The sequence below is a fragment of the Rhinoderma darwinii genome, chromosome 7 (genome assembly GCF_050947455.1).
Source record: "Rhinoderma darwinii isolate aRhiDar2 chromosome 7, aRhiDar2.hap1, whole genome shotgun sequence".
In the NCBI taxonomy this organism is placed as follows: domain Eukaryota; kingdom Metazoa; phylum Chordata; class Amphibia; order Anura; family Rhinodermatidae; genus Rhinoderma; species Rhinoderma darwinii.
In genome coordinates this window covers 116,846,352-116,872,475 of record NC_134693.1, presented here as the reverse complement: position 1 = coordinate 116,872,475, position 26,124 = coordinate 116,846,352, and the positions used below count along the sequence as shown (strand labels likewise).

At 41.4% G+C, this 26,124-nt stretch overlaps 1 protein-coding gene across 2 annotated transcripts in view; it reads left to right on the top strand.

Annotated features, from left to right (window-relative positions):
• The window catches only part of BICD2 (BICD cargo adaptor 2), a 103,865-nt gene that overhangs the window by 69,850 nt on the left and 7,891 nt on the right, over positions 1-26,124 (top strand). For both annotated transcript variants that reach the window (XM_075833884.1, XM_075833883.1), the window contains exons 3-6: positions 14,057-14,209; positions 16,635-17,075; positions 19,393-20,394; positions 21,330-21,481. In XM_075833884.1, the coding sequence (XP_075689999.1) occupies positions 14,057-14,209; positions 16,635-17,075; positions 19,393-20,394; positions 21,330-21,481 (1,748 nt within the window). The remainder of the gene's footprint in view (positions 1-14,056; positions 14,210-16,634; positions 17,076-19,392; positions 20,395-21,329; positions 21,482-26,124) is intronic.

The following is a 26,124-nucleotide window of genomic DNA, read 5'->3' as shown; positions in this document are numbered from 1 at the left end:
CGGTTCCTGCCGTTACAGGTGGATGTCAGCTGTACAGTACAGCTGACCTCCACCGCTGATGACGCCGGATCAGCTCCTGACCCGGCGCCATCTTGCCGGCAGCTACGGAAGCCGATCAGGCTCCGCCGCCGGGCGGATCTTGACCGGCTTCGGTGCTAGGCAGACCGGCAGTCCGGTTGCCATTGCAGCCACCGGAACCCCGGCAATTTCATTGCTGGGGCTCCGATGAGCTGCAAACACCTTAAGTGCAGCGATCGCGTTTGATCGCTGCACTTAAGGGGTTAATGGCGGGGATCGAAGCTAATTTCAGTCCCCGCCGTTACAGTCGGATGTCAGCTGTAAGATACAGCTGAGATCCGACGATGATGGCACCGACTCAGCTTCTGAGCCGGTGCCAAACGTTTGACGTACATGTACGGCATTTTGCGGGAAGTCAATGCTTTCCATGACGTACATGTACGTCAAATGTCGGGAAGGGGTTAACCGTACATTCTAAGACCCCAAGCACACAAACAGTCAGGTACACCACAGCTGCCTGCGCCCGCACGGCATGTCGTATCTGCAGATATTGGTAGAACATACTGTGTTCCAATTGGAATTGGTCTTTTAATTGCTGAAAGGACTTCAATGTGGTATCCTCATACAAGTGACTCAGTCGCCCAACCCCTGCCATTTCCCATTTTTGCATGCCCTCCAATTGATACAATTCCAACAGAACCGGATTGTGCCAAATGGGAGTATATTTAGTACACATCCTTATGCTCAATATCTGTTTACATTGCCACCATACTTTATGTATAAGGAGTAATGTCGGTTTAGTACCTGCTAGACTCTTGTAAGTATGCGCTTCCAGCCCCTCCAGCGGATTAATCCCTCCCCCCATATACGACAATAAGTATGCACTGGATCCCCAGTTCTCTTTGTCCTCCCAGCCTTTAAAATGTTGGCTCTGAGCAGCCAAGTAATATATCCACGCATTCGGCAAAGCCACACCCCCTTTATCTTTGGGCAATTGTAATTTCTCCAATTTAATTCTAGGCACCCCCCTTTTCCAAACCAGATCCCGAAAGAGATTATGCAGTCGCCTAAACCAGTGTTCGGGTATCCATACCGGGGAATTGTGGAGAATGTACAGCACCTGGGGCATAAGAATTATTTTAATTAAGTTGGTCCTCCCCAGAGCAGAGAGAGGAAGTCTATTCCAGGTCTCCACCTTCGCTTTAACCTTGGGCAACAGTGGCAAGACATTTAAAGTCATATAAGCTTTAACCCTAGACGTCACCTTAACCGCCAATTATGTAAATTCTGAAACTACCGGGATACGGGGTCCTACTCCACTGTCCGCAACATTAACCGGGTCAAGTGGCATAAGAGCTGACTTGTTCCAGTTAATATTTAATCTTGAAAATACGCCAAATCTAGTGATCGTGTCCAGTACCAGAGCCAGAGTGTTCTCAGTGTCTGTCAGATATATCAGAATATCATCCGCATATAGAGAGATTTTTTCCGCCATCTCCCCATATTACAAACCCTGTATGCACCCTTCTTGTCTTATGACACAGGCCAACGGTTCCACTGCCAGAGCAAATAGCAATGGCGACAATGGGCATCCCTGATGCGTTCCCCTAGCCAACGGAAATCTTTCAGACAGCGCTCCATTCACCCGTTTTCGAGCCGTAGGAGCCACATATAGCAACTGTACCCACTTCACAAAATTAGGACCAAATCCCATCTTACCCATAACCTTCGATAAATACCCCCATTCTACACAATCAAACGCTTCAGCAGCATCTAGCGTTAGCACAGCTCTCCCCACAGGTTCATCCGGTACTACCTGAAGATTGAGGAATAACCTCCTAAGATTTATAGACGTTGACTTGGATGGCATGATGATTATGCATCTTTACTTTGATAATTGTTTGTACTTTCTAACCCTTTTTCAATTAAAAAAGATTTTGCAGAACGAATAACTCTAGAAGATGTGTGTGATTTTATTTAAATTTTACTTTTTATACCCTTTTGGTTGCAATTTGAACCTTTATTCAGGGAGAGTAGGCCATGACGATGAGTTTATTTGGAGCAATACATGATCCTCAGCCTTTTTTTCCCCTCTTAGCCTAGTTCTGGAATTTGGCGGCTGCCGTTGCATGAGAATGAATGATGTCATGGTCTAAAGTTGAAAACTTCAGTCTAAAATTTCATTGTGTGAGTCATCTGGACTCTGCAGCTGTATTTCTCCCGGCTCATACAAACAGGGAGGGACCATTATGAGAATGTCTTGCACATATAAATCAGGTGTGAATTGTCGTCTCATCTCTTGTCATCTCTTGCGTAATTTAGTTTCAACATCTACAAGTTCCCTTTCCCTGTTGGACGGAACAGCATATATTCATCACGTCTAATACTAAACCTGTCCAATGTTAGGCCCCATGCACACGACCGTATTTTTTTCCACCCGTAAATACTGGCGTAAATACGGGTCCTTGGTCACACGTATTCGACCCGTATTGCACCAGTATTTACGGATCCGTGCCCGTAAATACGGGTCCGGTGTCACCCGTATTTACGGGCACGTTTTCGCTGAAAAATTACACTGCAGTAATCGGCAGCCCTTCTCTCTCTCAGTGCAGGATAGAGAGAAGGGACAGCCCTTTCCGTAATAAAAGTAAAATTAAAATTCATACTTACCCGGCCATTGTCTTGGTGACGCGTCCCTCTCTTGACATCCAGTCCGACCTCCCTGGATGACGCGCAGTCCATGTGACCGCTGCAGCCTGTGATTGGCTGCAGCGGTCACATGAGCTGTAACATCATCCCAGGAGGCCGGACTGGAGGAAGAAGCAGGGAGTTCTGGGTAAGTATGAACGTCCTTTTTTTTTTTTTTTTTTACAGCTTTATCTATATTGTGATCGGCAGTCACTGTCCCTGGTGCTGAAAGAGTTACTTCCGATTGTTTAACTCTTTCAGCACCCTGCACAGTGACTATACACTGACGTCGCCTAGCAACGCTCCCGTAATTACGGGTGCACACACGTAGTCACCCGTAATTACGGGAACCCCATAGACTTCTATGGGCCTGCCGTGCCGTAATTACTGCCTGAAATAGGACATGTTCTATCTTTTTCAACGGCACGGGCACCTTCCCGTAAGCATACGGGGAGGTACCCGTAGCCAATAGAAGTCTATGGGCCCGTAATTACGGGCCGTGATTACGGGCGTTTTTTTACGTTCGTGTGCATGGGGCCTTACATGACGCATTTCATAACCATGTCCCTTCCTCAGTCAACACTGCTGTATTTGCAGTCTACGAGAGCAATATTTTTGTGATCGTGTCCGTGCTGCGCTGTACACATGGTTTACATTATGGCTATGGTGAAAAGTTAACAAACACACACACATTATTTCCATGTTCTCTGGGTTGGTTTTGGCTTTGTCAGTGCTTTGCAATTATTTTAATACCATGAGTGAATCAGCAGCACAAGGCACATATTTGTGTTACTTTTAACCCCAACTAGGGATGGCAATGCTCAGTTGGCTTGTGGCACCTCAGAATTTTCTGATCCTCAGTTGCCGGCATGCTTTGCCCGTCTGTCTGAGCAACTGCTTACACGCACATATGTCCTTGCTAAGCTACTAAGAACAAATGATGGACAACAGGCGGCATGCTCGGTGTGATGGTGGGGGATGTGTGCATTGTAGTTCTTGAGTAAATTGAGTTTAGTCCTGTCATTGGCCATCCTGATATATCTAAGCAGGCCTAGGGGATTCCTACACTTAGGTAGATGTCACCAACCACTGTAACATTATACTGACTTAAAGGGGTTGTCCGAGATACCATCATATTTTCCAAAACCCCTTTAATGCATGTAAGTTATAAATGTAAATACATTTGTAATATCAGAATAAATCAAGCACAGTAGAAGGAAGTCGGCACCACTCTCAATCTTCACAGCATGGAACAGGCAGATAGATGCAAGTGGAGTCAGGGTTTCCTCATTTAAGCAAACTTCGGGCGGTGCTCAGCATAAAAACAGACGGTCTTGTAGTATAATATAGATGAAAGAAATGAAAATGCGGCACTCACCCGTTTGCAAATCTTCTTAAAGAGGCTCTGTCACCAGATTTTGCAACCCCTATCTGCTATTGCAGCAGATCGGCGCTGCAATGTAGATTACAGTAACGTTTTTATTTTTAAAAAACGAGCATTTTTGGCCAAGTTATGACCATTTTTGTAGTTATGCAAATGAGGCTTGCAAAAGTCCAAGTGGGTGTGTTTAAAAGTAAAAGTCCAACTGGGCGTGTATTATGTGCGTACATCGGGGCGTGTTTACTACTTTTACTAGCTGGGCGTTCTGATGAGAAGTATCATCCACTTCTCTTCACAACGCCCAGCTTCTGCCAGATCACGCTGTGACGTCACTCACAGGTCCTGCATCGTGTCAGACGAGCGAGGACACATCGGCACCAGAGGCTTCAGTTGATTCTGCAGCAGCATCGGCGTTAGCAGGTAAGTCGATATAGCTACTTACCTGCAAACGCTGATGCAGAATCAACTGTAGCCTCTGGTGCCGATGTGTATACTATACTATACTGGTTGTTTTGCTAACACGTGAATGTTTCCTTTGTTGTTTCCTTCTTAGAATTTGTTACAATGACCAAATTGCTTGGATCGTTTCCAACCAAGCTAAAATCATTCCAACATTCACAAAGGTGTGACTTGTGAATGACGACAGAGGCAGACCTGCGGACTAGCCTCAAAACACAAATCTGCCTCCACACATCTGAGGCCAGAAGCTTCACGTAAAACTAGTAGGGGATTTTATCTTCTAAGTGTATGTTGACACGCTTAACAAAATACGGCTGAAAATACGGAGCTGTTTTCAAGGGAAAACGGCTCCCGATTTTCAGCGTTTTTTTTTTTTTAAAGCAAACTCCTTTTTTTTTTTATTGCCGTTTTTTGGAGCTGTTTTTCTATAGTCAATGAAAAACCTCTCCAAAAACGGCTCAAGAAGTGCCATACTTTTTCTCGCAGGCAATTTTTTACGTGGCCATTTTGAAAAACATCCACATAAAAAAACGCCACGTCGGAACAGAACACCATTTTTCCCATTGAAATCAATGGGCAGATGTTTGGAGACGTTCTGCTTCCGATTGTGCAGCCGTTTTTACAGCCCGAAAAATGGCCGAAAATAAGCTGTGTGAACATACCCTAACAGAGCCTCCGACTTTATTTTTAGGCATGTAAGCTTGAGAGCTACATTCTGCTATACCAACACAAAAAAAAAAACACTAAACCAGTGCACTTAATAACAAACAAAAACACTTTTTGTAAGTAATTATATTTTAGTTTCATGTTGTTAGTAAAAATAAGGCCCTGTTCACACCTGCGTCATTGGTTTCTGTTGTCTGTTCTGTCAGAGGAGCAGAACAATGGAAAACAGGAAGGCGCAGTTCTGTTGCACCACGGATACCACTGTCGGCCAACGGAACCCAATTACTTCAATGGGTTCCGTCAAATTTTCATCGGGGCGTCTGTGGTTGTATCGGAAACAATAGCACGGCATGCTACGCTATTGTTTCCGATAATCTCCTAACAGAACTTCCAACGTAGATATGAACGAGGCTTAAGTAAACCCAAGTAACTATTATGTGATCTTGCCCCAGGATCCAAGTACTAGTGATATGGTTCTTAAAGTGTAACTAAACTTTGGAAAAACTTTTGACATGTCAGAAGTTTTGATCGGTGGGGGTCTGAGCACCAAGACCCCCACCGATTGCTAAAACGAAGTGGCAAAAGCGATCGTGTGAGTGCTGAGCCGCTTTGTTTCTGATCGGCTTTTCTCGAAAACCTGAGCAATTGGTGTAGGGGCTCAATATAAAGTCTAAAGTTGGTCATACATATAAAAGATGGTTATTGTTTGCTGAAACTGATACCTGTAATGTTTTGGTGAATTAAGTGCCTGGCTGGGCAATGTTAATTTAAAGGGGCACTCACGCTAAAGTACAATTAGACCTATTGTTCAATATTAGCAGAATATGATTTTGTACTTTGTCAAGTAAACCACAAGATTTCTGGAAAGATCTGACTGCTTCATCTGTTTTTGGATGCCCTGTAGTATGATCCTGGCATAAGGGGCCAAACTTGGACAAAAATTGAAGGACTTGGGTTCATGTTTGACTGACTCGTGGACTGGCCTAAACTTGACTTCCTGTGCTATAATTAGATGGAGGTTGTGATCCTTACGCAGCAATTATTATCCGTCATCTACATGATCTACACGTCAACTTAATTTTCCTAGTCATGGAGCCAGTATTTTTCCAGATTAACCCTAAATGTTCATAGTTTTTTTTTTCTCAAGTCTATTGGGCTGCAATTCCAGACACAGTCATGGGAAAGAATGGTAGTTTCTGAAAAAATTAAAAAAACAAAACAAAACCCACACTTTTTTTTTTTTTAATCAAACCCTGGACAACCCCTTAGCAGTTCTATCTTTTATGGGCACTTTTGGCCACCTAAATGTGGTATATTTCCCCTGCTGAATATTCATCCGTATGTCATTTCAACTACAATAGAAATATTGTTCGCAGTAGAAAAAGTTCTATTTTTGATGCCCATCCATCATCTCTACCCGCGTGAATGTTCCCTCATTAGTGCTGGGTGTAATAAGCTGGCATCTGTCACGTATATTTACTGCCACACTTCCCAAGGGAGAATGACCCCATTGTTGCTGTGTGGATTAGTTTTCAGACTGAGCCCAGGCTGTATGTAAATCACTTTCAGGGCAATGTCTGCTTCTTTTGTCTTCAGATTACGTGGCACATCGTAGGCTCAGACGTATGTCATGGTCATTGTCTTGGACTTGTAACGCTGTCCTTAAATGTCTCATGTTGCAATTGTCATTGTGTTGATGCTCTATGATAAAGAACACGGACATGTACACACTGTAGTACTTTACCTTTTATTATTGGCAATTTTGTATTTGTACGACTGCGGATAAAATGGTGATAAAGTAGGGAACTTATTTTGCGCCCTTGTAACAAAACACGACTTTCTATGTTGCTCTTTATACACTGAAAAACTTAGCGCATATGTGAACGAAGCCTTACATGGATTTCCATCCATCTTAATGGTCGCCATGTATTACTACATTTTCCCTGGAGTGGCTCCAACTCAGACCTGATCATTGCGATCAGTCCGCTTCATTTTCAGAAGGGGTTGTAAACCAGAAAAAAAAAAAGTTAAAATCCTGTAACTGGACAGTCGGCAATATTCACATTTATATCAACTTGTCTCACTAGTTATTTGCATAAAAACCAGGCTGCCCGCCATTGTAAATTGTTGCACAATGTTGAATTTTAAAGTGATACCACCAATATAAGGAGATGAACGACACTATAGATACTTGTTATGCGATGTGTCCGGCCCCTGACTGCTGACTACAGGGACTGGACATATATCCTGTAGAGGGTAGGTTCCTCTCTTGGAGTTGAACAGCTGCCAATATTTAGTCCACAGCAAAAAAAGGAAACGTGTTTTCCTATAGTAGAATCAACCATATTGACTTCGTGTTACAGGTTGCATTCGTTATGTTATCCGATAATACATTTGATGTCCGTTAATCTTTGTTGATGCCTGAGTAAATAGTAATATTGTTTACTGCAAACAATGCTGAAAATTCTTCCTCATCCAGATGACAACCATATGAATAGATGCAGTGTACCACCGGTCATCATATGCCTGTCATGTAATGCTGACACCTAGTGGACAGTCATGTGATATTTACAACAGCTCTGTCACTAGTAATTCCCAATCTTCTAGCTAATCTAATAGGCGCTGTCACACTGATAATGTTAGTGAAAATTGTGTCCCAAAATGTTATTATTTTAAAAGTTATGAGCTTTTAAAAAAAAAAATAATAATATGCAAATGAGGCTATACTAGACAAGTGGGTGTCAACACCAGCGATTCTCCTGAGGTGGAGCCTCCTCACAGCCTCTGACGCTGTCCTATCAGCATGAAGCTGCTTCACACAGTGTGAGAGACTGAGGATGGAGGGAAGGGGGATCACTTAAAACAGCCATATCTCGGGCTGAGGACCACCTAGAACAGTGGTTCTGGTGGCATATGAAAGATGAGATTCTAAGTGAGGTTCTAGCTGTGAAACAACCGTACGTATCACCAGTTGAAAACAGTCGGGAATGGAAGCTGTATACTATATGATCACGCTGTGTTGCTGGGCAGGGAAGCGGGAGAAGCTGTATGCTGATTGGACAGCGTCATACAGAAAACATTACACAGCCCAGAGTGAAAAGAAAGAATCACCTCCTATTTGGCAAGTATAGGTAAATTAGCATATTTAGAAAAATGCTCATAACTTTTGCAAATAATAAACGTTTTTATAAAAAATTTACACTGTAGTTATCAGCATCATAGCGCCTATTAGATTACTTAGGCTATAGCTAATTAATAAACTAGTGACCGATCCTCTTTAATAACCTGTCGTCCGACAAGTAGACCCTACTGCTTTCTGTTGCAGCAAAGCTGAGTTTGTCATTTGGCACATCTCAATGTGACATCACGATTTGTTATATATGGTTTTACATAGGACTACAGGTAAACCCACTGCATAAGACCGCATGCACACGACTGTATTTTTTCCCGTCCGTAAATACTGGTGTAAATATGGGTCCTTTGTCACCCGTATTCCACCTGTATTTATGGACCCGTTTTCTCTGCTATATTGCACTGCACTAATCGGCAGCCCCTTCTCTCTATCCAGCACTGATCGTCAGCCTCTTCTCTATCCACCTCTGATCGGCAGCCTCTTCTCTATCCACCTCTGATCGGCAGCCTCTTCTCTCTCCACCTCTGATCGGCAGCCTCTTCTCTCTATCAGTGCTGGATAGAGAGAAGGGGCAGCCCTTTCGGGCAGAGTTTCCGCAGCAGAACGCAGCGATAGAAAGTAAAAGAAGTTCATACGTACCCCGGCCGTTGTCTTGGTGACGCGTCCCTCTTTTGACATCCAGACCGACCTCCCTGGATGACGCGGCAGTCCATGTGACCGCTGCAGCCTGTGATTGGCTTCAGCGGTCACATGGGATGAAATCTTATCCCAGGAGGCCGGACTGGAGGAAGAAGCAGGGAGTTCTGGGTAAGTATTAACTTTTTTTTGTTGCAGGTTTTTGAAGGAAACTGTCCAGCGGTAGTCACTGTCCAGTGTGCTGAAAGAGTTACTGCCGATCAGTGCAGCCCCTTCTCTCTATGCAGCACTGATCGTTTAACACTTTCAGCACCCTGGACAGTGACTATCCCCTGACGTCTCCTAGCAACGCTGGCCACCCGTAAATACGGAAGCCCCATAGACTTCTATGGGCCTGCCCGTGCCGTAATTACGGCCTGAAATAGGACATGTTCTATATTTTTCAACGGCACGGGCACCTTCCCGTAAGCAAACGGGAAGGTACCCGTGGCCAATAGAAGTCTATGGGCCCGTAATTTTGGGCGCATTTTACGTTCGTGTGCATGGGGCCTTATTGTCATTCATATTCACGGGCGACAAATGCTTAATAAAGTCAGGCACAGTAGTTTTACTTCTTTAATCTGTTCCATACTGTTACATACTTATTTGTAGCCTTATTTGCATGTACAATTATATATCTTTTCCACTTTAAAAAAACTTTTATTGTCAAAGGGCTGCATTTTGCTTTTTTTATGTTATTCATGCCAAAGAATTCAGTAGACCGTCTTGCGTGTGCCTCATCTGAAGAATGAACTATTGTATCTCTAGACTTATCTCTGGCGCTTCTGTGCCCTGTAATTTTAGTTATTGTTCATTCAGCTGCACTGCTCTATATATTACTGCTGAGTGTTTTGGGGCCAGCGCCAACCTAGCAGTATTGTAATGGTTTAGTTAAGATTAAAGGGGAATTTTGGAATCTGTACAAAGACAAAACCTGTCAATCCATGTCTATGATATAAATACATATTTCAGTAAAATTCTATTTGTTTGGCATTAATGGAACCACAAATGGTGCTGGAATATCTAATGTTCTGGATTATCGGACAGTCATAGAACTAAATTGATGAAAGGCACTATTGTTTCCGTGAAAAAAAAAAACGGAACTTTACAGAACGGAAATAAGATTCCAATATTAAATTTGATCATGTCACTTTTGCCTCGTAGTTGGTTAGATTATGGATTTGCTGGACGATTTTGTAGTCCCGTGCCTGAAATAAGTGGCAGACTAATAGAATTAATAGACTACTCACTAATGGATTTTTATGTCATTATTATTAACATGATATAAGATTAGGAAAAATCTTTATTTTTTTAATTTATTTTTCTGTTCCCAGAAACAGCACCACTCTAGTCCATAGTATGTGTTTGGTATTGCAGCTTGGCTCTATTCAAGTGAAGAGGTCAAGCTGAGCTGCAATACCAGACACAGCCTATTGGAAAGAGTAGTGCTGTTTCTGGAATAAAGAGCAGAGTATTTTTCTTAATCTCCTACAACCATTTAGTAATTGTTATGTAATTGTATTTATAGGAATAACGTAATATAAGGTTATTATTGAAATCTCTGGAAAAGAGGGGCGCTAGGGTTTTTTAACTTCTCACCTGTTACCCTGTTTAAATCTTCGGCAGACAAGCTCTCTTTACTACAGCCTGGATTCTGTCAATGCAATGCATACAACAAGCAGTGTCTGTAGTGCATTGAGAGAGTACACGCTGCTGTGAATGACTCCTGAACTTTTCAGGAGGTGGACAATGCACCTAAAAATTTACTGCAGGTGTCTAACTTTTTGGGTTGTTTTGTATTGATGATTACGGGAGTTTTTATTGCCTGACTACAAAAAAAAAATCAAATTTGCTCCTGGAGTGGTAAACCTTTGGCTAATACCAGAATACCCCCACTAATAAACTGATTTATTCTGATGTTATGGAATTGTTATTAATGCATTTTTTTTTTCCAGAAACAGTGCCACACCTGTACACAGGTTGTGTGTGGTATTGCAGTTCAACCCTATTCACTTAAAAAGAGCTGAGCTGCAATACTAGAGACAATCCATTGACCGGTATGGCGCTGTTTGTAGAAGAACGCAGCCTTGTTTTTCTACTTCTGGCCGACCCCTCTAATGACTTTCTAAGGATGCCTGGGGAAATGTCATATTAATGGTGTTTCTTGCTGAACGATGGTGATGTCAACAGAAAAATTGTTTACTGACGTGTAAGGAAGAGCGATTGTGTAGGTAGATGTCCCGTCCAACATTCGAGCAGGTGGCTTCTGTTAAATATGTTTGTAGGAAAGTTAAATATTCTGTTCCGTGATACCGTACCTGTGACCTTACAAGCGCACCCTCGGGCATAGTCACTGTATTTAGTTTAATCACACTTTTGTTACACTTTGGAGCTGTCAGTCTGCCTTTTCATAGATTTTAGTGTGTTCTGTATTTTTACCTGCAGATGTTACTGCTTATGGCACACGAACTAGATGATAAACAGGTTCTGCAGGCAGTTTGCCGAATGTGTTTCAGAAGAGAGAGACGGTTAAGGGGCTAGCGATAAAGGGCCCCGTAACCAGTCTGGCCACTGTGTACCCATTGCAGGGTGGGTGGCACTGATAATCCAGGAGGAGAGTGGTGTAGGATTGCGGAAGATATAAATCCTACCACTCTCCTCCTGGATTCTGACTTTCTTTTTTTTTTTTTTTTTTTGATGTGCACGGTTCTACTGGAGCGTACGGTGGCCCTCCTCCATTCCTTGGTGGGTAACTAGTTATTTATCCCCTATTCTGCTTCTTGAATGAAGTTTCTTCAGTTATTCTCTGTTTCTGGGACAATCGGAAAGGAATGTAACTGTCTCTCAGGAGCTGAACTCTTCTGGATACATAACAACCTGTAATCTATTCTTCCTCCTTCATTCCCGTTTTCTTCCTAATTTATATACAAAGGGCACATTGAGTAGAGGAATGCCCCATGGGTTTTGTTGAATTTTATTTCTCACCGTAATATTTAGAAGAAATGGTTTACTTCGGACATTCAGCTGTTGCCGGGCTTGAAATGTTTGGCAAAGGATCATGGGAATTAAATTTAAGTTTCATGCAGGATTCGGCTGAATTGAGTAGCACCATCACAGCCATAAATGGGTCCCATAACGTTTCACTGTGCAGTTGTCATGTGATTGAAATTGCACAAGTTTTCCCAGCTTAGTCAGTAGTGAATGAGAAAGTTGAGCTACGGCTGCATGACTGCCCTCCCGCCTATTGGAGTGCAACTGTTGTAAGTCACACCATCAAAATACAACTTCTGCACATCTCTTTATTGCAGATAGACTGTTGCATCAGTTGTCTGGTAAAATAAAAATGGTAACTCAAGAGCAGTAACACATTTTGTCACTTATGTATGTGCATAGTCTATTACCAGTACTGTGTTGTGTGCATGATGCTTTTATCATGTGTTTGACTATGAGGAAGGAGAATCTCTTACATTGATTCCCGTGTATGGAGCTCCTCTCATACAGCTTGGCTGCGTTCACATCTGCGTTGTGGCTTCCAAAGTAGTTCCAAAACATTGATTTGGGCCTGTTCACATCAGCGTTGCCCTTCTGTTGAGGGGTTCCGTCTGAGGTTTTCGTTGTGTTAACCGCTCAACGGAAAGGCAAACTGAAACCTTCGCTTCCGTTTCTCTCACCATTGATCTCAATGGTGACGGAAACGTTGCGAAAGGTTTCCGTTTGTCACCGTTGTGACCTGTGACAGGGTTCCGTTTTTTTGAAGGAATCAATGGTGAGGGAAACAGAAGCTAAGGTTTCAGTTTGCCTTTCAGTTGAGTGGTTAACCCGACGGAAACATCCGACGGAACCCCTCAATGGAAGGGCAACGCTGATGTGAACACAGCCTTTCAATGCGTTTTATCTTTGCATCAGTTGTGCTCAGTTAGGCTCCGCTCCGTCAGGTTTCCGTTTTTTTGACCGAAGAAATGACGGAAACCTGACGGAAAGGAGATTTCTGTTTTTTGTTTTTTTTTAACATTTAAGTCAATGGATGACGAATACATACAGATATGCCATCCGTTTGTATCACTTAGGGCCTGTTCACATCATCATTGCCCTTCCGTTGAGGGGGTTCCGTCTGAGGTTTCCGTCGGGTTAACCCCTCAACGGAAAGGCAAACGGAAACCTAAGCTTCTGTTTCGCTCCCCATTGATATCAATGGTGACAAAAACCTAGCTAATGGTTTCCGTCTGTCACCGTTGTGACAGGGTTCCATTGTTCTTGGCGGAACCAAGAGCGCAGTTGACTCCATAAAACTGGATTCAGCAATAAAACCAATATTGCGTGGTATAACTTTTTTTTTAACATGGGATCCTGTGGGTGACTTATAACACTGTATGGCATGCGTCACAGGCATCCATTAAACTTATACGTCATTAGCTCTTCAGTAAGTTTTCATGACGTATACATTAAACGAATGCCATAATAGCCTGTGGGTGACAGATACCTGTGATAAATCCCGAATAGTGGCATCCATCACCCAAAGGCTATTTCGGCACCTGTTTAACATATAAGTGATGAAAAAGGCCATTAGGTTCATGACGTATACGTTTATCGGATTCCATAATAGTGTATGGGCGACGTCCTACGTTTAACGTAAACGTAGAAGCTTTTCCCGCATATGTTAAACATAATCCAAAAACGGGACGTTTACATATAGATAATCCCTGCTTAAGTTTTCAGCTGTGCTACATATATATTATACACTAAGGTCTTCTATCTTCTAGGCCTTGTGTATTAAAAATTAAGTTTTCTCTATAATTATACTGTGATTGTTCTCCGAGCTAGAACATTTTGCTACTGAACGAGATGACCGCACCATCAGGTGATTGATCACCGGCACTGATCATGTTACTAAAATTTGCCTGTGCCAGTTACACCGAAGATTAATTGTACTACAACAGCGGAACCATACTACCTTTTTACAAAATCCTCCTGCAATGCAATATCACTGAGCCCTAATCTCTGCCGGTTTTAAGGATTTGTACTTGCTATAATTTCAGCTGAATCAGAATGTGGAGGTCCAAAGAGGTCGGCTGCGTGACGACATCAAGGAGTACAAGTTCCGAGAGGCCAGGTTACTTCAAGACTACACCGAATTGGAGGAGGAGAACATCTCTCTGCAGAAACAGGTTTCAGTTCTTAAGCAAAGTCAGGTAAGTTATATTATGAGCCCCTAAATATTCGGATATTATTATTATTTATTATAGATTTTTTTTTATATGCCATTTACCTGCATGTGGAATCCTGATATTTTATATTTTAGAGTATTGGTTGCCTTTTGGATCGTTTTTGACAAACTGTATTGTTTTTACTTTTACTTTTTTATTTTATTCTTTTTTTGAATAAACAAGGGATTTATAGGTATACTTTACGATATGGTATGGTCTTCCGCAAGATGTCACAATTACATGTTTTGGGGATAAGGTTGTTTATAGAACTTAATATATGTAGTTTTTATCCTGCATTTTCCCCACTTTCTTTACTGTCAAGATTATGACACACTACATACAGGGTTAGGGCCTGTTCACATCAGCGTCTGACGGAACCCATCAACGGAAACCGAATGCTGAGGTGAACAGGCCCTTAGGGCCCATGGCCGTATTATGGTTTAATATAAGCTCTGAGTTGTCTACATCACTAGTAGAAGTCTTTGGGCCCCTATTGTATCTCCATATGTCTGTAGCCTGCCCCATTGGGTGCTGTATTAGAGTAGTGCTTCTAGAGGAGAGTATCTCAATATATGATGTCCTATGGAGGCACACCTACGGATCTGTAATAAGAGTTCTGTGTCCCGCCGTATAGGCTCCTTACAAACGGTTCTGCGGTGTACATAAGGTCTGGGGGATGAGTGTGTTGGACAAATATAATCTGGATGACAGAGGAATGAAGAATCTGTAGATATTGCTTACCTCACTGTACATGTGTGATTAATATTATTACTTCATGTGACTGAGGTTTGTCTTTAATATACATGGTAATAAAAAATTATTTACTATTAGATGGTAAAATGAATAATTACACCTTTCTGTGTTTGTGCACAGAGCTATTCCATTCATTTGATGAAAACCGTGTCTCCTGCCTGTAAAAGTGCCATGCGCGGGGTGTCCGCAATCACGGTCCGTGTACCTACAAGATGTGCATTGACTCTAAGTAGCCCGGACAGCAAATGCAGGCCGTAAAATAACTTGTCCTATTTTTTTTCCGGTCCGGGCTCACGCCCAATGCACGGACTAGGGAAACCACGGTAGTGCATTGGTCCATAGAATAGAATGTTTCCTGTACGATCCACAATTGCGGATAGTATGTGGACCATAATGCACGGTCGTGTGCATGAGGCCCTAGTACGTACCTTTTGCTCCTTGGGGACTGAAGGCCATCTTCTAATAAAAAATGCAATGGTCAAAATTACTGGTGACACGTTTAAAATAACCGACTTCATCATTTCTGCAGTATAGAAAGGGACCGCACTACTGTCCACTATGAGAGATTTCAGCGCAAGAGCAGACGTGGAAGCCTATTGTTGATTCGATCCTGTGATTATATCGCATGACTGCAAAGTAATAATGTCATTTAGATGAGCTTCCCCTATTTACACACGCCATGGTTTTCTATATCTTTGAGTTTGTGTGTCATTTATAGACCTTCTACAAGTAAGTGCCATAACCTTTCATTTTCTGGTAATAGCCCCACTTTTTATTACCCTTTTTAATAGTCAATATTTTGGTTACCCAGTCTTCCGATTATCAGATCAGGCAGTGAAGGGATCTTTTAAGAAATGGATTAAAGCTTATAAAATTATGGCCAGTACAGTCGGCATCAGGTGGCGCAAGCAAAATAGAAATGGCACTCGAAATTACTTGCATATACTTGATCAACAAAAAACTTTGTGGACTAAAACAATAGTTATGAAATTAGGTTGCAGGCTTTGACAACTTTGTCACAGGTTGCGGGTCCACACACCGTTAATAATGGGGGTCCAGCAGATGGAGGTCCCAGTGATCATCTGTTGTAGAAACAGGGATGGGAACAGCACCACTGTCACTTTAATTGGGGATGAAAGAAAGCAACAGGCCGTCTTTATGCGCCCACTCAAGGATTCACAGGAAGAAAAAGCGATGACGTCAGCATTCCAAAAAAAAATAAAATGCATTGTACAGACACCAGCAACGTTTCAGCTCTAAGTGAGCCTTTTTCAAGCCTAAGTTATCCTTAGAAAAGGCTCACTTAGAGCCGAAACATTGCTGGTGTCTGCACTATGGGACAATAAAAAGATTAGATATTTTTTTTTTGCTGACGTCATCGATTTTTCTTCTTCTTCCAGTGATCAGCTGTTATCATAGAGAGCTTCTGGAAAATGGACGTATGCTGCCCTGAAGGGCTGAGAGGGCCATGCTATACTGTGTCATCAGGCATCAATTTTTTGAAGTTGTGAATTCACGAGTGGGAATAGTAGTTTGTCATTATATTGCATTATTTGCTGAGTTTATTTGGTTTCTAAAATATATATTTTAATAGTTTGATTGAAGTATAAATGAATGATTTGGAGGTCTCTGATGTTTTATTTCTGGTGTTCTCCAGGTGGAATTTGAGGGTCTTAAACATGAAATCAAAAGACTGGAGGAAGAGACAGAGTTTCTGAATAGCCAGCTCGAAGATGCCATCCGATTGAAAGAGATTTCAGAGAGGCAATTGGAGGAGGCTCTGGAGACCTTGAAGACTGAACGAGAACAGAAAAACAACCTGCGCAAGGAGCTTTCCCATTACATGAACATCAATGATTCCATGTACAGCAACCATTTAAACTTCTCTCTTGATGGGCTGAAGTTCAGTGATGAAATCACAGAACCCAACAACGATGATGTTGTAAATGGTTTCGAGCATAATGGAGTCATCAAGATGAATGCCGATAACAAAGTGTCCACCCCCAATAAGAATGATCCAGCTCCAAGTCTGGTCTCAGACCTGCTAAGTGAGCTAAACATCTCTGAAATACAGAAATTGAAACAACAACTGATGCAGGTATATACTGGATCTGTATAGCTTTTGTGTCTTCTGCAATACCAAACCCATATAAAGTTAACTCACATGGGGTGTTTTTACCGTTCCTCGTTCTGAAAAAGTCTTGACATGTTTACAGCCTACATTCTGCCGCCAGGATACATTACATGTGTCAGAATCATAAATTATTTGTAATATATGTTCTTTTCCATCTTTAATAGTAGAGGAAGCGGCTATAAAAACGAAATACAAATACTTCCTCTTACTATATAAAAGCGTACCACCGTCCTGGAATTTTTAAGATGAATATAATTTCAAAATGATTGATTATATAATAAATATTGGGCCTTTTATGTGTAATATGGGGTAGCAATTATAATACATTCCAGGTGATTTTATTTTTTTAATTCTTTGCTTTATGGTAGAAGATTACATTTTGTTGCCTATAAAAGTAATTTTAAAGATATAATTTAAATATGATTTGCACTTGAGGAATAGCCCCTAAAGGGATGATGGCACTAAAAGTGGAATTTTATTTTGTGTTGAATTTAGCACAAATATCCTTGTCCACTCAAGTGGGGGAATTAACTGAAGATATAACTTGGTCAGATTTGAATGAGTGGAGCTTTTGTGGGTTCTCAGTGTGGTCATTGATGGATATACACACACATCATAATGGTCAGTGATCGATATACACACGTATCATAGTGGTCATTGATGGATATACACACACATCATAATGGTCAGTGATCGATATACACACGTATCATAGTGGTCATTGATGGATATACACACACATCATAATGGTCAGTGATCGATATACACACGTATCATAGTGGTCAGTGATCGATATACACACGTATCATAGTGGTCGTTGATGGATATACACACACATCATAGTGGTCATTGATGGATATACACACACATCATAGTGGTCATTGATGGATATACACACACATCATAATGATCAGTGATCGATATACACACGTATCATAGTGGTCAGTGATCGATATACACACGTATCATAGTGGTCGTTGATGGATATACACATACATCATAGTGGTCATTGATGGATATACACACACATCATAGTGGTCATTGATGGATATACACACACATCATAATGATCAGTGATCGATATACACACGTATCATAGTGGTCAGTGATCGATATACACACGTATCATAGTGGTCGTTGATGGATATACACACACATCATAGTGGTCATTGATGGATATACACACACATCATAGTGGTCATTGATGGATATACACACACATCATAATGATCAGTGATCGATATACACACGTATCATAATGGTCAGTGATCGATATACACACGTATCATAGTGGTAATTGATGGATATACACACATCATAGTGGTCATTGATGGATATACACACATCATAATGGTCATGAATGGATATACACACATCATAATGGTCATGAATGGATATACACACATATCATAATGGTCATGGATGGATATACACACAACATCATAATGGTCATTGATGGATATGCACACATAATGGTCATGGATGGATATACACACATAATGGTCATTGATGGATATACACACAACATCATAATGGTCATTGATGGATATGCGCACATACCATAGTGATCATTGGCAATTTAATGATATGGGGTTTTCCCACATAGTTGAGTGTTTTTACTTGCTGATGGCAGGAGTTAGGACTGGGCAATTGTGACCTAAATAAAAATCACGATTAATTGAACATGTAACCTTGATTAAGATCAATGAATGATTATTTAGGCTACACACCCTTTTTTGCATGCCACGCCCCTATTTGTATGCCACACCATTGAATTAATATATATCCTCCTGGAGCCTGCTGTATATAAAATACCCGACACTGCCCCCCCCCCCCCATACAGTATAATAACTCTGCAGCTGCTCCCACACATTATAATGCCCCATAGTGCCTGTCCGCACACAGTATAATGCCCCCATAGAGGCCCCCACACATAATAATGCTAGTTTCTCCTGGCTCAAATACCCACAATATATCTCTCAGACCGGAGCAGACGGCTCCCTGCTTCACCAATGGATTCAACTGTACATGTATCCTGAGGACGCAGATACAGTCGAAACCGGGACATAAGCACACTGAAATGTGCAAGATGACGTTTGTTGTTTGCATTGAATTTCGGTTTTATTTAGATTAATTGCCCTGCCCTAGTATTGCACTTACTAAAATGTGAAAACCCCGTCTATTTTATGGGATGACTATATTAATGGCTTAATTTGTATAGTTATGCATTGATTTGTATTATGTTTTTTGTACTGATTCTGTTTTTCTTTAAAACTTTCAGATGGAAAGAGAAAAGATTGGTTTGTTGTCTACTCTTCAGGAATCTCAGAAGCAGCTGGAGAACACCAAATGTGCGATCTCAGAGCAGAATGACAAGATCAGCAGGCTCACTGAAAACCTAGATGCCATGAAAAAACTTCATGCCTCCAAAGAACGCCAGTCCTCCCTAGACAATGAGAAGGAGCGGGATAGCCACGAAGACGGAGATTATTATGAGGTTGACATTAATGGACCGGAGATTTTAGAATGCAAGTACAAGGTAGCCTCGGCAGAAATACACGACCTCAAAGAAGAACTGAAGATCGTAAAGGACAAGTATGAGGAATGTGAGGGAAAATACGAAGAGGACAAGAACAGATTTGAGACTGAAACACAAGCCATGGCAGAAAAGATCTCCTTGCTGGAGAAGACCACACGGCACGACAGAGACCAAGTGGTCAGACTTGAGAAAGAACTAAAGAAAGTGAGTGCTGTGGCCGGAGAGACGCAAGGAAGTCTCACGGTGGCTCAGGATGAGCTGGTTACTTTTAGTGAAGAGCTGGCCAATTTGTACCACCATGTGTGTATGTGCAACAATGAAACACCCAACAGGGTCATGCTGGATTATTACAAGGAGGGGAAAGGAGGAAGAAGTAGCCCTGAAGGTAAAGGCCGTAGATCACCTATACTGCTTTCCAAGGGTCTGTTGAACAACGAAAATGGCCATAGTGACTCTGGATCTCCTGTATCTCCAATCCCATCACCGGTTTCTGATCCTAGAAGAGAACCCATGAACATTTATAATCTTATTGCTATAATCCGGGATCAGATCAAGCATTTACAGGCTGCAGTGGACAGGACCACAGAGCTATCCCGACAGCAGGTAGCCAGCCAAGAGCTTGGACCGGCAGTGGATAAAGACAAAGAAATGCTCATGCAAGACATCTTGAAGCTGAAGTCTCTTTTGAGCACTAAGAGGGAACAGATTGCTACACTGAGAACTGTGCTTAAAGCCAACAAACAAGTGAGTCTCAATTTGATATGGAGCTTAAACAATTATTTTTTCAATTCTAATTTATTCATTGCGTGATACGCTCTGAGGAAAGTAGGTTATGTCTCATTATTTCAGGAGGGGGGGGGGGGACTATATTTGTAATTAATCTCTGGAGCAGATGAATCCTCAACCATTTTTAAGATTGAATGGACAAATCTTATCCTATTTCTTATTCAATCTTATCTTTACTTTAAAGAAACATGCCCTGCCGTGGTGCATCAAATGAATATGTAGCCTTGATTTCTATACTTTACGCCATAATATTCTTTTGTCTTTGGTACATCAGAAATAATTGCCTTACATTGATAGAAATAACAGTCATTTAAAGGGGTTGTCCAGTTTCGGCAAATTAATGTTATTTTATGTATATTTTAATGTTATACAATATTACAATACATTTTCTGCATTGATTCCTCATGGTTTTCAATATCTCTGCTTGTTGTTGTTCAGTAGGAACATTCATTGTTTACTTCCAGTTGATACATTTCTGTCCATGGTCATGTGATGGACACAGGGATATGGAGAAGACACAGCTCTGATACACATACTGTAACGAGCCGTGCACCTGTGTGTCCATCACATGACTAGGACAGATTATTATCCACTGGAAGTAAAACAATGAATGTTCCTACTGAACAACAAGCAGAGATCTTGAAAACCGTGAGGAATTAATACAGAAAGTATATTGGAAAATTTGAGAGGTTTTAATTGTACAAAAAAAATAACATTAATTTGCTGAAACTGCACAACCCCTTTAACACTAGAAAGGAATTGTCTGCCTGATTATTTTTGTAACCCGTTATTTCTTAATCATTGACCAAATTCTATATAATTATGCCTATTAAAATAGTTTGGTTATGAGAACATTTAACTTGTGATCTAATTTTATCTCCTTATACCTTCAGACTGCTGAGGGCGCTCTTGCTAACTTGAAGAGCAAGTATGAGAATGAGAAAGCCATGGTGACGGAGACCATGATGAAACTGCGCAACGAGTTGAAGGCACTCAAAGAAGACGCTGCTACGTTCTCCTCCCTCAGAGCCATGTTTGCCACAAGGTATGTAGACGTTGCCTTTCACTAAATCCCTTAACATTAAAGTAGTTGTCCGCTTTGGACAATCACTGTTTGTTAAAGGGGTTCCCTGACGACAAGTTGATCCCAGGGTGTCCTGCTAATAGGTACCCCCAGCGATCAGCTGTGATCTGTTAGAGAACCCAACAGCAAGTGTCCAATTTCCTTGCAGCACCATCACAGGAGAAATTAAGCATTACACGGTGTCCATTGAAAGCCTCAAGAATAAGAGATACTCTTTGAAGCCACTATCCACTCTAAAAGAGGAGGGTCCTTTGCTAATGTCATTTTATATAAGTGGGCTAGATACAAGAGAATTTGTTCAAGGGTTATTCCCATCTAAGACATTAATGGCGTATCTATGGGATATGCCATAAAAGTCTGATCGCTGCTGGTCCCTGGGACACACATCTATCTCCAGAATAGGGGGTCACCAGATCCACGTCTCGCCTGGTGAGGCAACCGTCGCATTCAGGTGGAGAATCGATGAAGAGGTGGCAGCGCACATGTGCGCAGCTCTCTCCATTGATTCTTCATATCGATTCGGCTGTCGGTGGCCCCCGTTGTCCAGATAGATGCAGGTCCCAACTCTGGGACCCACAACAATCAGACATTTATGGCATATCCAATAAATATTTCATAGGAATATCTTTTTAAAAGTATATAATCCAGTCTAGAAAAACCTCTGTAAGCTAAATATCACTTACAGAGGATTGCCTAGAGTGGATACAATTATATCCACCTCTCAGCTGTGGGATATATAAGGTTACTGCGCAATTCTCCATTGTTTCTACTAGTCTTTTCCATGATGTGGCATTCTGTCGCACTCTTTCTTCCAAAGGGGCTGCTTTGGTGTGCAAGATTTCATGCGGACGCCAATTTTTTTATTTATTTTTAGCAAATCAATTTTTATTGAATTTGAAATATATATCTTTATATAATGAGTTTGTCAAGGCAAGAAATCTATGACCTACAGAAGATAACCAGCACGTGCCACAACTTCATAAATGCTACAAAATAGAGCACAGTTTAACGATAAACATAATAGAAAACATACAACCATAAAGTACACAGGGTTACATCTAAGATAGAAGTAATATCTGGATGACAAATAGCCAACGGGGTGGGGGGGGGTGTGGATATGGGTTTGTCCACACATAAGCATTTTTGCTTAAACTAGCAGACACTCTGCTGTGGAAAAACCGCACCATTTTCAGCGTTTTGTACTGCAGACATTTGCAGCGTTTTTTTTTTTCAAACGCAGGAAATCAGTCCACTTTCCGCAGCAGTAATTGACATGCTGCGGAACTAAAAAATATGCACCGCAGGTGAATTTCTGGACTGAAATTTTCCGTAGCGCGTGGATGACGTTTGTTCATTCACACCCACTTTGCTGCTACTGTATTTTTCTGCGTATTTTCTGTCTGCAATTCCAAACGAAAAATGCGCAGCAATTCCGCTTCGTGTGGACAAACCCTAATTTGCTCTCGTTCAGCTTACTATATAGGGGAGCATGTTATAGGAAGTCTCGCTGCCGCAGCAAATGAAGCAGGGGGTGTTGCATTGGAATCTAGATGACAATTTTGACCTATGTGGTACATGCCGTTGATCCTTTCCACCTGCATGTCTTCATGTACTGTATTGGTAAAGCTGGTGAAGCAGTACAGGTGTAGTATAAATTCTTTGATGTGGGGTCACTAATCTTTTAAGGTGACATTTGACTGGAATCCAAGACACTCGTCAAGGTTGTGTAGGCCCGGGAAACAATTCACAATTTGTGACCTGTTAGAGCTAGGAGTCGGATGTCTTGAAATAAAAGGGAAGGAACAAGATCATTTCTTTTTACTTCTGGCATCTCAGAAGTGTTTGTTACTTTTGTATTTCGTTCACTTTGATCTCGACACATCCATCTTCATTATAAATAATTAATGGGGAAATATCTCATGGATCTAGAGACATAGGCAAGAGAAATACCTGGGCTATTGTCCTTTTCTATCATTTAAGTGAGCTAGGTTTAAGAAGATTAGTTCAGAGTAAACCTTCTAGCGTCAATATTTTATGGTCAATAATTCTGAACATGTTCACACGTAGCAAATACGCTGCAGATTTGCGGATGGAAAATGGCAGCAAAGCGGATGAGATGTGACACAATCTCATCCACACGCTGTGGGAAAAAACACAGTGAAAACGTTCATAAACTGACCTGCGGCCTGGAGTCGCTACTGATTTGTTGCGTATATTTCACGTTGGGATCAACAGGGAAGTAAAATTCCGCAACAAATGGCAATTCATATGGAATTTGCTGCAAATATGCTGTGTTTTCACAGCAAATTCCACAAATTCCGGAAAAAAAAGAATTCTATTTTCAAAGTTTGAAACAAAAACAAAAAGATTTCATGGAGCTCCGATGGCAACACATCCATGCTCTTTCGTGTAGTCGGTGCACAGACGGCCTTGTGTGATGACGATTCATCACGTGATCGCTGCAGACAATCACAGGCTACAGCAGTCACATGTGATGAAACATCCTTACAGAGACTGGCCAAGCAGCTCGGATATGTTGCTATGGAAGCGCCAGGAGAGGCAAGCATAGCCTTTTTTTTTTTTTGCCGGACGTTTTCCGCAGCGCTCAATCTGATTTCCCTGCGTGTTTGGGGTCAAATAAGCTGCAAGCTTTTCTACAGTATATCTGGCTCGTGTAAACATACCCTAAGTTAATCTAGCTGATATTTTTATGTTCGTTTTACCTTGCATGAACTTCTTTCCCCACTATTTTCAATATCTCTACTTTTGCCATAGTGATATCGTGGGCTCTGTCATTTGGAATCGCCTGACTAGTCAGGGATATCCTTTTTAAGTTTATAGAAGTTTTCAGATGAATAACCGTAACCAATTTTCCAAATTGTTATTAGTTGTTCTTCAACCAGCCCCACTTTGTCAGGTTTTTTTTTTTGGTTTTTTTTAATGGCCTCAGGGATCTACACTCATATTACAGCTGTTCCAAGATTGTATTTCAACAGGCATAACTTTTTTTTTTGTAGTAGTATTGTAATGTCAGCGCATGCCCTGGGGTGTCTGTTTCCTTCACGTATGGCCTGAACGAACGCTAAACCTGATCCATTCCATTTTTCGCCGTGGCAAAAGTCTGGTGGGGGCCCCGTAATTAAAAAATAGTTTTTAAAGCTAAGTGTAGCTCACATAAAAGGCAAAATTGAAAGCCTTTTTTGTAAAGGTTAATCTATTTATTAATGCATATGTTGTCCATCATCTCCCATTACATAGAGCTTAGCACATGTATGGTTTGTAAAGGGGCTAACCTGTATAGAATTGCATTTAGTCCACTATTTTACATTACATAGCGCTCAGCATATGACCCGTTTTCTGTATGTATGCCATACGACTCCTATATACAGTAAAAGGATGACTACATCTTTTTCTATATAGTGTTGGGCAATCCACATGCTTCCTGTATAGAGCGTCAGGACATCTACATTCCTCCAATCTACAGTGAATAGATGACTACATCCCTCCTATATGGAGTCTCGGGCCAGCCACAAGCTCCCTATATACAGTGCCAATCTAGCCTTTTGCCCCCATCCTCCATGTAGAATACTCACTCTTCTTAGTCTCTTCTGCCCATTCTTCAGTATCTATTAGTCAGCTACTTGTTCATGCCACTTCTCTGTGTCGCAGACTCGCTGAGGCGACGTCATTACATCGTCCTAGCGCAGCAGCAGCACAGATCTCAGTCTGAAAGTTGTGCAGAGACGGACCAAAGATGCTGTAGAATTTGGAAGACGTGCCCCACTCTATCGCTTTGTTCAGCTATCATCTAAAAGGTCCTGTGCTGACCATTAAAAAAGGAGCTTTGGTGGAGGGTACTTCCCCCTTCCCTCCCTCAAATTTGGCCCTGGGGGTGGGGCTTAGTGTTTCTGGTCTACTATTGCAGATTGTGTGTGGGGTAGGAGGTTCCTGCTGCAGCCAGTTGCATTACAGGCAGACACAGGTGTGAGAAAGGAAGGGGAGGAGTTTGGTTGATCCCATGTAACACATATAAAGGAAGTCTTTATATATTCTATATTTTATTTTCTGACTATATATAGGATATGTATGGAGTAATTTTTATTTATTTTTCCCTTCAGTATTTTTTACATTTAATAAAATATTTCGTATATTATTTTCTTGTAAAGAAAACTGGAATCACCTGTAAATGTCCTGAAAATTATCAGCAATTCTTTAGCAAATCTGCTGTTATTTAGATCAAGGTCGCCCTTATGTTCCTGACACACAGATGTCAATAAAGGGTTTTGCATTTGGTGTCTGAAGTGATCATCGTTCCCTTTATATTGGATTTGGGATTATTTTGGCACATGCACTGGTATAATTTCAGAGTGTGCAGAATCCACTTTGAAAATTGATTCTGTGTGCCGGTCACGTACCTTCCTGCCAAATGCCATTAATCAAACAAAAAAAGCTTCATTAAAGTGGTTTTAAGTGCCAGGCCCATCTGTGCTGATCATTCCTGTACAGAACATGAATCAGTCAGATCTGATCACAGGTTATATATAGGCCAACTGCTAGAGGCTGATCCGACACTATGAAACCTTCTCAAATAATTTATGGAACTT